At 42.6% G+C, this 15,481-nt stretch overlaps 1 protein-coding gene across 1 annotated transcript in view; it reads left to right on the top strand.

Moving 5' to 3' along the window:
* The first annotated feature begins 4,561 nt into the window (after positions 1 to 4,561).
* The window catches only part of EHHADH (enoyl-CoA hydratase and 3-hydroxyacyl CoA dehydrogenase), a 35,395-nt gene continuing 24,475 nt past the window's right edge, over positions 4,562 to 15,481 (top strand). The window contains exons 1-5 of the mRNA XM_018566881.1: positions 4,562 to 4,671; positions 6,822 to 6,925; positions 8,552 to 8,724; positions 9,858 to 9,969; positions 10,887 to 10,991. Of these exons, the coding sequence (XP_018422383.1) occupies positions 4,598 to 4,671; positions 6,822 to 6,925; positions 8,552 to 8,724; positions 9,858 to 9,969; positions 10,887 to 10,991 (568 nt within the window). The 5' untranslated portion in view covers positions 4,562 to 4,597. The remainder of the gene's footprint in view (positions 4,672 to 6,821; positions 6,926 to 8,551; positions 8,725 to 9,857; positions 9,970 to 10,886; positions 10,992 to 15,481) is intronic.

The following is a 15,481-nucleotide window of genomic DNA, read 5'->3' as shown; positions in this document are numbered from 1 at the left end:
CGAAATGGAAAATAAAATGTCAGGCCAAAACTGAAACCAAAAATGTGGGGGGTGGCGCAAAAATGCACCTTCGCCTGTGTAGGAAAGAATCCTTGCACCGGCCCTGCTCTCGCTATCTGCCAGCATGTGAGATATCCCTGTACCATAGTCTGTATAGTTCATTACAACGAAGGCTCCTCCCTTATTGGCAGGTTTAATAATGATACTGTTGTCATTGGTAAGTGATTTTAATGTGACACATCATATCTGACAGTCTGCAAAAAAACTATCAATAGTGGGAATGCAGTTTGCCCTGGGGGTATAAAATCACTTTTAACCTTAAATGCTGATATTTCTTTGCGATCAGTTTGTGGTTTCTGTCCTGAGAAATATTGTTTTCATTCCATATTCCTCGCATACTTAAATAGATCAATCTCAAAGTTAAATGCATCAAAACCCCCTGTTGGGCAAAAAGATAGGCCTTTGTCCAAAAGTTTGCACTCACCCGGGGTGATGTTCCTGGAAGACAGGTTCACTACTGGGCTTCCTTGTGCTGCTTTGGTCTGTAGGATCATGTCTTGATGCTTTTTGTGTTTGCGGCCCCTCGTGGGTTGTTTGTGCCTTTTTCCTTGTGAAAAAGGGACTGGGTGCCCTCGGCCTGATTTGATGTTCCGACTATTGGGCCCGAGTCGTTGTCAGATGAGGGGTTTTCCGTGAGCAGATCACTTTCTGTGGATGCAGGAGTTGTGCGTTGCGGGAATCTGAAGTTGTTCCTCCTGGGAGGTCCTCTAGTGAGTCTCCGGGTTTGTCCTGTGAGCCAGGGGTAAACCCTGCCTTCTTGATAGTCCAAACAGACTCGTTTGAACTTGTCACGATTGGTTTGCTTTTGTTTATTAGTATAAATTACAATCTCTGATTCAATCCTGTCGAGATTGCCTTTGGCTTGGTTGCCGTCGGTGTCTTTTTCTCTCAGGGATAGTTCAAGTTTGATCATTTCCCGGTTTACCTGACATAGTTGGATTTTCACCTCCTCTATTACAATGATCATGTAGTTCAGCGAATTCTGTGTGGACACCTCGCACCATTTTTCGCAGAACTCTCTTTTGTTGCGTCCGATGGTGGGTTGGATGGTTATTCTGAAACCTCTTGGGATCTTTTTGGCTCTATAATATTCAGAAAGAGTCTGTCCATGGAGCTCCAAGTCGGTACGTTTTTTCTTTAATCTCTTGATGTCTTTTAAGATTTCAGAGACTGTTTCACTGCCAAAAGCTTTAGTCCTGTCAGATGGAAAGAGGATTGCCTCAATTTCGTCTGGGCTATATATCTTGCCTGTATAGTGTAATGTGGGCCTCTCTCTTGCTTCAGTTGTCATTATCGAGTAAAGTTTGATGGATCTCTATTACCTCCTTGTTGTTCTGGAGATAGTGATTGGTTTGCCGTAGATGAGCCTCTTAGTGAAGATGTGCCTTGGGGTGCAGACGTATGGGTATTGCCAACAGATACAGTCAAATAGAAAGTCCCACCGCACTCCTGTCCGAGAAGCCCCAAAACAAAATCCTTTCATTCATGCTTGCAGGTCATATCACCATGCGTGGCAACGTTTCAGAACCTGTCCGGTCCCTTCGCCAGGCAAACAAAAGTGATAAAAGTACAGGAAAAGTGTTGACAATAAATACACCAGTGCACTAACCCATCAATGATTCAAAACACATAGCCCCACCCCCCTGATGTCATGCTGACATCACATCCTGTTTCAGATGTCACCCTGTAAAACCATATATGCAAAAAACAAAGTCCTTATGGAGCCATGCGATGACACGGATCATAATATTATCGATGCAATCCGGTCGTTTCCATGTAAACATTCAGCCAGATGTGTGTTTGCAATACTCCTCCCATCGACCCACAGGTCACACACTCCTGTTCTGCAAGTACCGCCCCTCATCAGTATTGTGGATCGGGCTGTACTGCAGTCTGTTAGTCATGGCCATGCCCATCCAATTGTCTAAGGTTCATAGACAAGCATCACCTGCATATGACTCACCTTCACTGGGATCATTCACCCAGGACTATTTACCAGGACACTCTAATGATGCACAACAACCTGCTAGTCGTCATACATATATAACGAGGCATTTGGTAAGCATGACAGAAACATAGTTCATATGTTTCAAGCTTTGAACTATGGCTGCTCAGAGGATCTTTTTTGACAATGTTAAGGCCTTACTATCATTATAAGCGCCTTGATATATAACGGGTTGAGAATCATCCCTTCTTTTTGTTATGCTGGATTTATAGCTCAATGTGTCATGTGACCATATCTACGTTTAGCAGCATGTAACGGATTATGTCATCTATTATGCATACAAAATTTGTTCCTTTACGTTGACCTGAGCCAGCCTGAATATGATGATTCCTGGATCGGACTCAGTCACCTCTTACCCGAGCCGCCGATCACATTAACGAATGCGCATGTACATGCGTTGTGATGCTTGTCTGTAAACCTTAGACAATTGGACGGGCATGGCCATGACTAACAGACTGCAGTACCACTCGATCCACAATATTGATGAGGGTCGGTTCTTACAGAACAGGAGTGTGTGATCTAAGGGCCGATGGGAGGAGTATTGCAAACACACATCTGGCTGAATGAAACTACCGGATTGCATCGATAATATTATGATCCGTGTCATCGCATGGCTCCATAAGGACTTTGTTTTTTGCATATATGGTTTTACAGGATGACATTTGAAACAGGATGTGATGTCAGCATGACGTCAGGGGGGTGGGACTATGTGTTTTGATTGGTTGATGGGTTAGTGCACTGGTGTATACATTGTCAAAACTTTTCCTGTACTTCTATCACTTTTGTTTGCCTGATGAAGGGACCGGACAGGTTCTGAAACGTTGCCACGCATGGTGATATGACCTGCAAGAATTAATAAAAGGATTTTGTTTTGAAGATAACTTGGAGTGCTGGTGACCATTTTTTCTATTTTGCATGTATACGCGCATAGGCACATATATACGTGCACTGTATGCAATCCCAGAATGCATCATTTTTAATAGAACTTTTAATGTACTGTACGTGCTTATATGCACATACGTGTGTAAAATACACAGACATTCTGCACCCGGACGCATCTCGGTCCCATTTTTTTAAATGCACATCTTTACGCAACGCAAATATACGGCTCCATATGCAGCTGTGTATGGAGCCATTTATTTGTATATGCTGCATATGGAAAAATACGCTGCACACATCTATATGCAGCGTATTGTACGGCAGCGTGAATGAGGCCTTAGAGATGAGCCTGGACCCAGTTCACCTAAGGCCCCGTTCACATTGAGCGATTTATCGCGCGGTAATTCCCACGATATCGCGGCTATTTACCGCGCGATATCGCTCTCCAATGCTTGGCAATGGGGCAAAGGGTCCTGCGACAAACGTGCGATTTGCGAATCGCGCAGTGTGAATGGGGCCTAAGTTTGCCAAAGCACTGATGTCTGCCTCTCTCCTCCAATCATAAAAGTTTCACTATGATTTCTCAAAATGCAAGGTGACCTGTCATTTGGGGAGGCCGTACTTGTCATTCATCTCCCTGTCCTGCAATCACAGTTCGCTTTGCACCGTGGGAAATAATAGTACAACTTCTATGAATGGAGGAGGGAGGAGGAAGGGGCAAAGAAATGATGGGAGTTGTAGTTTCACCACAGATAGAGAGATGAAGTTTACCTACCCATGTTTTAGACCATGTGTAATGCTACAGCTATACTCAGGGTGTAACGTCAAGCATGGCCAGTACACTTGTAGTCCATTTGTTCTTCCTCCAGAGACAAGAGTCTACAGGAGCCAGAGCATTGCACCCATGATCCACTGATTGCAGCTGCAATGCTTTACTGGCTCCTATTAAAAAATTAAAATAAATAATAATAAAAATTATAATAATATTATTAATAATAATAATAATAGTATTATTAATAATAATAATACATGCACATTGTGCTTTTATAAATACGTGTGCATGTATTTTTGTTTTTTTAAAGGCAGATTATGCCTTTAGGGCATCTCTTAAACTAAAACGGATTGCTGCCTCCAAAGAATAAAATGCTTCATTTATAAAGTGGTTACTTTTTATACATGAATATGTATAGGGACAGCGTTCACCCAAGTACAGGAGGGGAGAAAGAATAAGGAAGGGGGATATAGATCAAAGTGAACTGACAAACAAAAGGTAGAGAGAACGCTACTACATTCCATATCATAAAACATGGAATCATCACAAAATCCCCAAATGGATACTGAATATTCATCTGACACATCTATTGTTACTAGTGGAAAAACTAGCAATAGGTTATATGTGGCTGTGGAACTACAAGTCCCAGCTTGCATTGTGAGTGATAGGAACACATACAGTTATCAAACGTCCCCTTTAATATAAACACTAACAATGTACGTAGGACAGGGCTGCGGGCCAACCACGCCTATTCATCTTCTGATTGGACAGCTGTCATTATAGGTCGTACTGTGATTGGCTGAGGGCAAGGGGCGGATGTTACAATGCCTTTTCACCTCTTTCCACAGTTGTACTTTGTTTCGAGCTAGAACTGTGTGAACATGGCAGCCACAAGACGTCTGATTAATACAGTGGCCGTGATCACCATCAACCACCCTCCTGTCAACGCACTCAGGTAACCTGCAATGCTGAGCACAGACTTTTGTCCATAGTACTGAGGGCTCACCATCCATGTTACAATCTGACAATACTCTCTTTGTGCACACAACATTAGATTGACCAGTCTCTGTAAAATGATGACCTGCCTAATCTATCCAATTTATATACAAACAGACACCTGCACTACATAGTTGTTGCCTGATCTGAAGGAGATTGTACAATCAGATTGTAACGTGTGTGCTGAGCTTTATTTCTATCTTCTATGCATTGCAATAACTCATTTAATTTTGTGCATCAAACTTCCAACTCCCCTAATTACATCTTTGTAACTGGCAACAGTCATGTTTGCACATTTGCTCAGTACAGTCTTTTACAGCTCTGTATTTACTAAGCAGGCAGTACTGATGTTGGAACATGCCTAGTTGGTGAAAATAGGGGGAGACTAGTACATATCTCTGGGGTTGTGAAGCCTAAGGATCTGTAATGTTGGTTTTGTTCTTTGGCTATGCTTGTGCAGGCTCTTGAAGTATTCAGTAAAGCTCAAACTGTGCCTGTTGCTAGTAATGTGTGAGGGCTTCATGCAAACCCATTTCGCCTGTGCAAAACTGTCAGTGACACACCCCTCTCCCAGCCCAATCAGTTGGTTCTCTCTAAAGTAGACCTGTCATGAGAGAAATACAGGGCTTGCCTTTGTTGATCTGCTTCTGGAAATGCCTGTTGCCTGGCCTAAATACATTCTGAGCCACTGAGGAGGAGCAAGCATGCAGATCCTGACCTCAGAAAGTACTGAACCAAAATGGTGATAGCAGCCTGGCAACTAGCATTTTCAGAAGGAGGGGTCAGCAAAGACAGCCTCATGTTCCTCTTATAACAGGTTTCCTTTTAAAGTGACACTAAACTCAGGAGTTAAATCTTAACAATACATCCAGGTACCTTTTTTATCTATTAACAAAAATGTTATCTTATTTGTGTATCACTCGGCTGTAGATCCTCAAATCATCTCTGAATTGGTGCTGACACTGTCCTTCCTTCTGGAGGGGTGGCTACTTTTGTTCTCCATGGTCCGTGTGTGTGTGTGTGTTGCAAAGTAGTCACCGCTCCAAGCTCACTTCTGTGATGGACTACAATCTCACATTAAGGCCCCGTTCACATTGAGCGATTTATCGCGCGGTAATTCCCGCGATATTGCGGCTATTTACCGCGCGATATCGCTCTTCAATGCTTTGCAATGGGGCAAAGGGTCCTGCTGTCGCGGGTTGTGTGTCGCTACAGCAGGACCCTTTTTGGAGCGGATTTTGCAGCGATTCAATAGTTTTTGATGCAAGCATTTGCGCGACATTACGCAAAATGCAAATCGCGTGACAAACGCGCGATTTGCGAATCGCCAAGTGTGCATGGGGCCTAAGGGCTGGTACAGACTTGGGTGATCCCAGGACTGTATGACTGTGTGCACTTGCACACAGCGATTGCCGCGCAGCTCCATTGATTTGATTTTTTAAAACTGAGGGGTAGAATCGTGGCTGGAAACCACGCGATCTGCCTGGCACGACTGGGCTGCCATTAGAAAATAATGGCACCACCAGAACGATTAGTTGTGGTGCGACTCCGTGACTGCGTGACCATGCGCACGGTTTTGTGCACGATTGTCGTGCAGTCACGGATCGCCCAGGTGTGAACCTGGCCTTAGTTTACTAATTTGTATTGAGATTGTAGTCCATCATGGGAGCCAGCTCGGAGCCCTCCAGAAGGAAGGACAGTGTCAGTATGAATTCAGAGACGATTTGAGGATCTGCAGCTGAGTGATACAGAAATAAGATACATTTTGTTAATAGTTAGGGTACTTGAATGCATTTTTAAGATTTAAATCCTGAGTTTAGTGTCATTTTAATGTTGACACTGAACGTCTTCTATTTCCTCCCTTTTTTGTCTGGTAAATATTTATTGGAAGTGTTTTGTTATATCTGTTTGATGTGCAAACAGAATGGGAAGAATTTCAGAAGTGTTCCATAGATTATGAGATCAACAGTTGTGCATAGAAGCAACCCTCACAGGCTCTGAATCTGCAACAAAATGGTTATTCAGAAATCTCATCAAATATATATTTGGCTATAGGTCAGACTTGGCTATTTGTATTTGTTTGTAAATCCTGCATTCTCTATGTCTCAGTTCATCAGTCCGGCATGCATTGGTTGAAGAATTTGGTGAAGCCAGCAAAGATCCCAAAGTGGAGGCCATTGTTTTGAATGGATCCCGTGGAAAGTTCAGTGCAGGTATGGTTCATTCCATTTCTAGATTTACAGGGAAACACAGATTTTACATTTCTAAATACTTTTTCCAATCTGTGTTGTAATATCTGGGATACCCCCTCGTGTAGCTCTTGTGTTTTTGTTTAAAGCAGGACTCCTGGGGAAAAAAATGAACTCCTTGCAGTGTGGCTACCCCTGCACTGCAAGGGTTAAGTGCTCTTTTTGTGTCTAGATAAAAAAAAAAAGTTATACTCCCCTGAACTGTGGAGCTGGCTTGTTCTTAGACCATTCCTTCCAGCCTCTCTCCCCCTCCTCTGCAGCTGCCTAAGGATCCTGGAGTCATCACATTCTATACACAGTGTATAGGATGTGAGGATACTGAGGGACATACCATCACTGCAGCTGGAGACAGGAAGGAGGGAGCTTTGTGACAGCCGGCTGAATCTAAGGTTCAGGCGAGTATACCCTTGTTTTTTGTTTAACCTAGACGCAATCTAGCATTTAACCCTTGCTGTGCGGAGGCAGCCCCACTGCAAGGGTTAAGAATTTCCCCCCGGAGTTCTTCTTTAAAGCTCATGCCCTGCCGGCTGCTGCTTATTGTAGGACATTTCTGTCCCCTAACACCGGATACTCCCCACATCGGTGATCTTTTGACGCTGCAGGGGTTAAGATCAGTGGCTACAAACGACCATTCCTCCTCTCTCGCCCTTTCTTCAGAACTGTTCACATTATTTCCCAGAATGCACAGCCTTCTGTGATTGGAGCAGCGGTGGATGAATGACATAGTCCACCTTCCCTAATCACAGAATACTTTGCATTGTGGGAAAGAATACTACTAGTTCTGTGAATGGGCGAGAGAGAGAAGGAAGAGGGGATGAGAGGCAACGGTACTTCACAGCCGCTGATCTTAACCCCCCAGTGCTGGAACATCACCACTGTGGGGATTTCTCAGTAAGCAGAAGCCAGCTGGATATGGGACAGCCCTCATTTTAGATGTGAGTTATCAGGGGTGTCCTTAGCATTTTCACCACCTGAGGCAGGGTGATGGTGCAAGCTTTGCATCATCGCCTTGCCTACCTCTGGCTGGTGTCCCTCCCTGTGATCTCACTGGTTAACAGCAGCTGAACTGGACACTGCTACAGAGTCCCGCTCAGCTCCTGGCAACCATTGACGTCATTGGTTGTCAGGAGCTGGGTGTGAATGCTGGCTAGAGCATCCCAGGTTGCTAAGTGTGGTGCAGGGAGATATGCATGGCATCTCCTCTCCTCACCCAGCTCTTAGCAACCTAGGATGCTCTGGCTGAAAAGGGGGTAGCAGGCACACTGCAAAAATTGTGCAACAGAGTGGCCCTCCCTGGTGTATCCACATCTTTATTTAAACCTCCGCTTTAAACTAAGATGGGTGACTAAAGAGTTTACATGCAGTCCTACCTGCTGTTTAATTTAACTTCTTCAGCATGAACATTCCATTATTGATGAGAACTCCTCTGTTCAGACTATAGTCTACCCAACAAGATAAACAGGGGTGGGATGGGAGCCCTTCTGTTGCTTTATAGGGGGCTGCTGGAGGTGGGAACCCCTCCCTGTTACTAGTTATACACTATGCACAGATTTTGTGTTCACGTACCATGTGTTTTGTTTCTGGTTCCAGGTGCAGACATAAAGGAGTTTAGCACCTCTGCTATTAAAACTGTCTCCTTAGAAGATATAAATAGCACCATTGAAGCCAGCCAGAAGCCTGTAGTGGCAGCTATTGAAGGTATAGCTCTTGGTGGAGGGCTCGAGCTGGCCCTGGCATGTCACTACAGAGTGGCAGACATACAGGTAAATGTATATTGGCATAACACTTTCTTTTTTTACAGTTGAATGAAATTATGGGAAGCCCAACCTGCTTACAATTCAAATGATGATTTTACATACTTATACAATCTTTTATTTTTTTTTCAAGTGAGCCTGTCATCTCTTGGTTGTATTAACCTGGACACCTGTATACACGCTAGGATTTTTGGTCTCGTTCACACGGGTAGCAAGGAGGCCCCTCTGGTCACCTGCTGCAACGTCCACACTGTGGCCAAACAGTGCTGTATACATTTCTGCGGGTATGAAGCTTTGCTCCGTGGCACAGCAAAAAATGTACATCTTATTGCATTTGACAGTGGGTGCCGCTATCATTGCAATTAATGGGACCATGGCACAACCATGTGGGTAGACAGTTGTGGCTTGATATTGCAACAGAAAACCCCCATCAGAATAAAAAAAAAGTATATTGTGGAAGCCACAGTGAACACCAGGCAGCCGCTGATCCATCACCCTCTGAAAAATGATCCAATGCAGAATGCTTTTCAGAGGGCAGTGTAGGGTGCTGTCCCTGTGATCTAAGCCTCACACAATTGTCAGTGTAGTGTTTGCTGTGTAGACTTGCACACCCCACAGTAAAATATCCCAGTAAGATGGTTACTTCAGGGCTTGTTCACACCAAATGCAGACCAGATCTGCATGAATTTCTGCATATGCAATGCGTTTTGACACGTTTTTGCCATGTTCCGGGCCGTTTTTTTAGCCTAAAATGGAATTTCAGTGCGTTACAGGACGTTTATATGCATTTTTTATGCATTCTGGTGCGTTCCAGAGCAGAAAAAAATAGGGCATGCTTCAGTTTTTCCACATGCTCTGGAACTGAAAGCTGTGGTGTGAACTAGAGTCCAAAATACCATTGGAATACATTGGATGCATTTTTGATGCGTTCTGTACCTGCTCTGCTCTGCACCTGCTCCGCACTTGTGGTGTGAACAAGCCCTTAAAGTAGAACTCTGGGCAAAAATGTTCTTAGCCAATCTACAGTGAAAGTGAGGTTGCTCCCATTACATGTGGTGGTTGTATTGTTGGTTAATATTGTAAATGGAAACGAAACAAAAAGTTAGTTGTAATTTTCTCAGCTTTTCTTCTTCTGATTACAGTCCCGGGTTGGTCTTCCTGAAGTGCTAATTGGTATTCTACCAGCAGCCGGAGGAACTCAGCGTCTGCCTCGTCTAATAGGTGTTCCAGCTGCTCTAGATATGATTGTTCAAGGTGACTTGTTTCTTTTAAAATAGTAACATCTATATCCGTACACTGTAGTGCTTAAAGAACAACTCCAGGCAAAATAAAAATGTACCCTTGCAGGGGAGACTGCTTGTTTTGGTCTAGGGCAGGGGTAGCCAAACTTCAGCCCTCCAGCTGTGGTGAAACTACAAATCCCATGAGGCATTGCAAGATTCTCACAAGCCACAGACATGACTCCTGGAGAGAGATGCATCATAGGATTTGTAGTTTCACCACAGCTGGAGGGCCGGAGTTTTGCTGCCCCTGGTCTAGGGTCTAAAATAAAAAAGATATGCTCACCAATCCTCAATCCCGCATGGTTGCTAGACCGGTCACCATAGCCTCTCTCCCTCTCTGCTCTGGCTTCTAATGACCTGTGATTCATCATGTCTAATAAAATCTATTAGATGGGAGGATGCCGGGGGACATTCCACTTTCATTCTCAGTGCAGAAGTAGCCCCACTGCATTTCTATACTGCCTGGAGTTCTTCTTTAAATGTGGATTTAACATTTGGTTTTGATGCTGGGCTGGCTATCATTTGAGTCCCTCAATTTTCCCTAAAGAACATTATTCAGCATTTGCCATGTAACATTTTGGTGTTGCTTGTTAACATATTGTCAAGTTGTTATATCTGTTCTGGGGGTCTCGCCATTGGTAAACATTCTTAGGAACATTCTTCCCATGCTGGGAAAGTTGCTGTTAAAGCAAACAAAAATAAAAAACAGCCCAAGACTTGGATGGTAAAACTGGTGTAATGGTATAAATGTTTTAACTGGGGCCTACTAAATGCACTGGTCGGGTACAGGACCCTGCTTTACTACTTGAACTGTTGTACATTATATACATGGACATTGCATCTAGTGGCTTCCTTCTCATTTGTAGTCTGTGGCCAATTGTTTTCCAGGTAGGCATATTCCTGCCACAGAAGCACAAAAGTTGGGCATTGTTGATGAAGTTGTGCAAGGGAATGCTGTGGATGCAGCTATTCAATTGGCCCGCAAGGTTATTGGTAAGTAGATCCAGGTACTATATTTTGTAAAATCAAATTCTTTATACATTTAAGCACAAGTATAAATAGATCCGCATCATGCGTGGTGGCCAGCAAGTCTAGTCTAGTGAGCAAGTGTCTTTACTACACATACTGTACATGCATTCACGTCCACGAGAGCCTGTATATTAGGATAAAGTGTATGTGCACATTTAAATGTAATGGACAATAAGGGGCTGTATAAACCTTCCACCCAGTGTAAAGCTGGACGAATGCCCATTCACAGAACTAGATGGCACAGAGGAGCATATGAATGTATACATCTGCCCCTTACTGTGGCCACGAGGAAATGGGAGCCTAAATGCTGATTTGTCTGTAATATTTGTCTCCCTTTGTTCCGTAGATGAAAGATTCTCTTAGATTTCTTTTGTTAAGCCAATAAATCTATTAGGGTATGGGAAGCTTTAGTTTTGGAAGACAGACAGTGCTCAAACACTTTTTAATAAAGTAATACAACGAAAAGTTACAAAATTACAGGGGATGTCTTCTCAATAGATTCATTCTAGATATAAAGGAAACTAAAAACCCAATCCATAATGAGTAAAGTATTAACAAGTGCAATGCACCTAGAATCAAGCCCTGCCCCTCCAATAGACTGCAGAACATTTGAGTTCAAAGTACTTCAAGTGACTTATGCTCTCGTAGCACAAACTGCATACTTTGCTTTGCTTTGGTAAACTTAGTAATACTTCAGCTGCATTTGAATAATTAAACTGTTACGGTTGACAAAATCGATCTAGAAACTTGTTAAAAGATGGAAGAGGAGAAGAGAAGCACATGTGGGTACATGTGACATTATTTGTGATTTTCTCCAAAGGTTGCCTTGTTTCAGGTGTAGGAAACGTTGTGGATACTATTCCTGCCCCTGTGCACACCTTCTTTAGTACATGTCGCACTCGTTGCAAGAAACATCAACACAGTGGACAACTTGGAGCTCCATTTAGAACATTTTATGCCCGCCCTTGGTAAAATTAAGATTATAATTAGGGATGCACAGATACTTGGCATTTCCAGGAGAACTACCAAGGTTGCAGCGGTCACAGCTGGGACCTGGCTCTGGCACTCCACCACTGTCCTGAAATCATTAGTCTGTATTTTTTTTTGGAAAAACTGTCACATGACAATAAACAAAAATGTATCAGTACTTGTACTTGTACTTGTAAGTACTTGGCAAGTACCAGTACTCGTACTCGCAAAACTGGTATCAGTGCATCCCCTTATTTATAAAAACAAAATCATACATTAAAACAGAGCTGTACAAATCCCAGGAGTTCCGTGTGCTCCTTACAAATGACAGCTGCTTCCTAATTTTTGAATTTTTCTCTAGTGTAGTCTTGGAGCTCAAAAGTATCTGTCCTTGTACCGAGTACTGTACTTGGTATCTGTGCAACCCTAATTATAATGCAATTGATTCCTATATATAACCTACATGTTTCTCTCAACAACACCCAGTAATGTTGTAAGTCTTGGGCCGCTTCCCTATATTGTAAACAAACCTGTACATCAATGTAATTGACTCTGTAGGAAACAAATATGTGATTAGTAGTTTGACTTTGACTTTTCAACGAGCACATTCCAACACGGGCATGGTTGTAAAGACAATCAGAAAGAAGACAATTGGCCTTGTCCTTGCCTTGGGGGCTGCATTGAGCAAACACAGCCCAATGCAGGTGGTGTGAATGGACCCTAAATGAAACCTGTAGTGAGAGAATATATAGGCTGGCATTACTGACCACCTTCTACAAATGCTATTTGCTTGGCTGTCACGCTCTTCATGGCTTCAGTAATGTCTGAGTCACAGACTCGGAACGGGCATGCAGATCAGGAAAGTTAGAACTCCTAATACTTGTTTTTGGCTTGTTACTCAATATACAGAAATGTATTGATTCAACATAACGGCTGGACAGCTAGTGTTTTCAGAGTTAACGGTAAGCATTGCAAGCATCCATACTTATCAGTACTTGTTTCCTTTAAATGCAGTTGGTCTGTGTCTCCTTTTTTTTTTTTTTTTTTTTTTAACCTGAGATATTGGAAGTATGATGAGGTTCAGCAGTTCTGTCTTTTGCCTGAACATTTTAGGGCCCTCTTTAAAACCATCATAAAGTTGTGATGCATAATAACATAGAACCCACTTTAGGAAGGCTTAACAGAGTTTATTATAGGACCATAAGGGAGAGAGGGATAAGGGCACAGGGTACACAAAAACAACCAACTATGCAGATTCTAATTAGTCAATACAGGAAGAGTGCATTTAAGTTGGCACGGGCACTCTGTACTCTTCATACTGTATAGCAGCTCCAAATTAGCACATATACTCTTTGGATAAGCCACCAGAACTCACTGTAATGTCTACAGCTTGTGCCTAGCTCTTTTGGACACTTTTCAACAGTAAAGTCTTCACCAGTGGCGTTCCACCTTCCTGCACCTCCACCCTTGAATATACTCTTCAGCACAAAGCTTCCAGGGCACAGGCTTGAGACTTTCTTTAGCAATCACCTCCCCAGGCAGCAGGCCAGGAGGAAAGAGCCTTTCCTCAGAACACCCTCCCCAGGCAAGTCTGAGAGGAAAGAGAGAACTCTTCAAAGTCACCCCAAAATATTTATATCCATCTTCAGCATGACCCATTGGCAATAAACCTCCTAATGGTTGGCCAGGGAAATGTGAATATTCATAACTCTGTATTAGTGTAAACTTTTTAGATTTCTCATTTTCTGTCTCAGTGAAAATGGTCACCAGGACAAATAGAGGTGTGAGTCTCTCCTGCAGGAACACGGATAGCAATAAAAATGTTAAATGAGGGGGGTCTAACCTTTCTCTACTCTTTTTTTAAAACTAGAAAAAAAATTGCCTTTGCCCACACTTTAAACAACAGGACATTTCTATGAATATATTTTACATGAATTATATTCTGAAATTAGGCAGTAAAAGGAGTCCTTGACCTATTAAGATCTTTAAATAACAAGTTTAATAGCATACTGCAGATAAGAATTATATCAGCGAGTTTGGCAGATAATATGCTTTTTATGACTGGTTCTAGTGTAATACATACATACATACATACATACATACATACATACATACATACATACATACATACATACATAAAAATACCAGAATTTAAACCATAAAAATATTACATGTTTACAGTACTTTGGCTACTATTATTATTATACTTCAAGGCAAAATCTGCCTGTTTTATTAAGAATGCACATAGTGTAAAAAAGTGCCTTTTTTTTTTATTGGATTTATTTTTGTATCGGAGTTAGTAAAGCATTGTAAACATTACCAGTGGATTGCAGGTGCAATGCTCTGGCTCCTGCAGATCCTCCCTCCTTTCCATGTCCGTACCTTGGTTTTATCTTACATTCAGTAACATGGATGGGGGAAGAACAGATGCACTACAAGTACGGTGATGTATTGTGAATATGGGTGTAACATGAAACATGGTCAAAAGTAAACTTAGCCGTTAACCCCTTCATGACCAAAGGTCATTGACGCTTTGCTGCCCAGACTACATTTTGCATTGGTGTCAGGCCTGCCTAAATCATTTTTACATTGTTTTGTAAGGGCATAAGATGACAAATGGACAAAAATTAGATTTTTTTTTTTGTTCTTTTTTTTTTTTTTATCAATTTGTTTAACTTTTTCATTTTTTTAATACTGTATTGTGCTGTGACAGCTGCAGCCTGCTGGCTTCAGCTGTCACTGTGCCTCTGTCACTGTGTGCACGTAATTGACAACTGGTGTTGGCAGGTTTGTTTGTAAACAGACCAATGTGATCTATAATCCGGACCAGTGGCTGTCAGTAATGTTCTCTTGTCTTGGCACACAGAACACTGCTAATTAAGGCCTTGTTCACACCAAATGCAGAGCAGATCCGCTCAGGTTTCTGCACACGCAGTGCAGTGGGTTGTGCCGTGTTTTTGCCGCGTTTTTTTGCCCAGTTTTTGATGCGTTCCGGCCCGTTTTTGGTAAAATGTATGTGTATAATATATATGTTTTTTTAATTTAAAATGGGCTTTCAGTGCGTTCCAGGCGTTTTTGATGCGTTAGCATGCGTTCCAGAGCAGGTAAAATGGGGCAGTTTTTTTTACCTGCTCTGGACCTGCACTGGAACTGCGCGCTGCGATGTGATCTGGAGCAAAAAATACCATTGGAATACATTGGACGCAGTTTTGATCCGGTCTGCTACTGCTCTGCTCTGCACCTGCTCCACGCTTGGTGTGAACAAGGCCTAATAGTAATCTACAGATTACATATTAAAGGCTCAGTCTACTTAAAAACTATATTTTTATGGTAGTTGAAGCCTGGTTGCCTGAAACACTGTTTTTCTTGGGTTTTTTTTATATCTCTTTGGTAGTGCTCACACTATGATGACTGCCTGCCTGATTGCTAATTTTTGTGTTACTCACCCCCGCCGCCCGCGGCGCAGCACTGAGAATGAAAACAGA

This window comes from Nanorana parkeri, unplaced genomic scaffold, assembly GCF_000935625.1.
Source record: "Nanorana parkeri isolate BGI_ZX_2015 unplaced genomic scaffold, ASM93562v1 scaffold985, whole genome shotgun sequence".
NCBI lineage: Eukaryota > Metazoa > Chordata > Amphibia > Anura > Dicroglossidae > Nanorana > Nanorana parkeri.
This window is presented reverse-complemented; position numbering and strand designations above follow the sequence as displayed.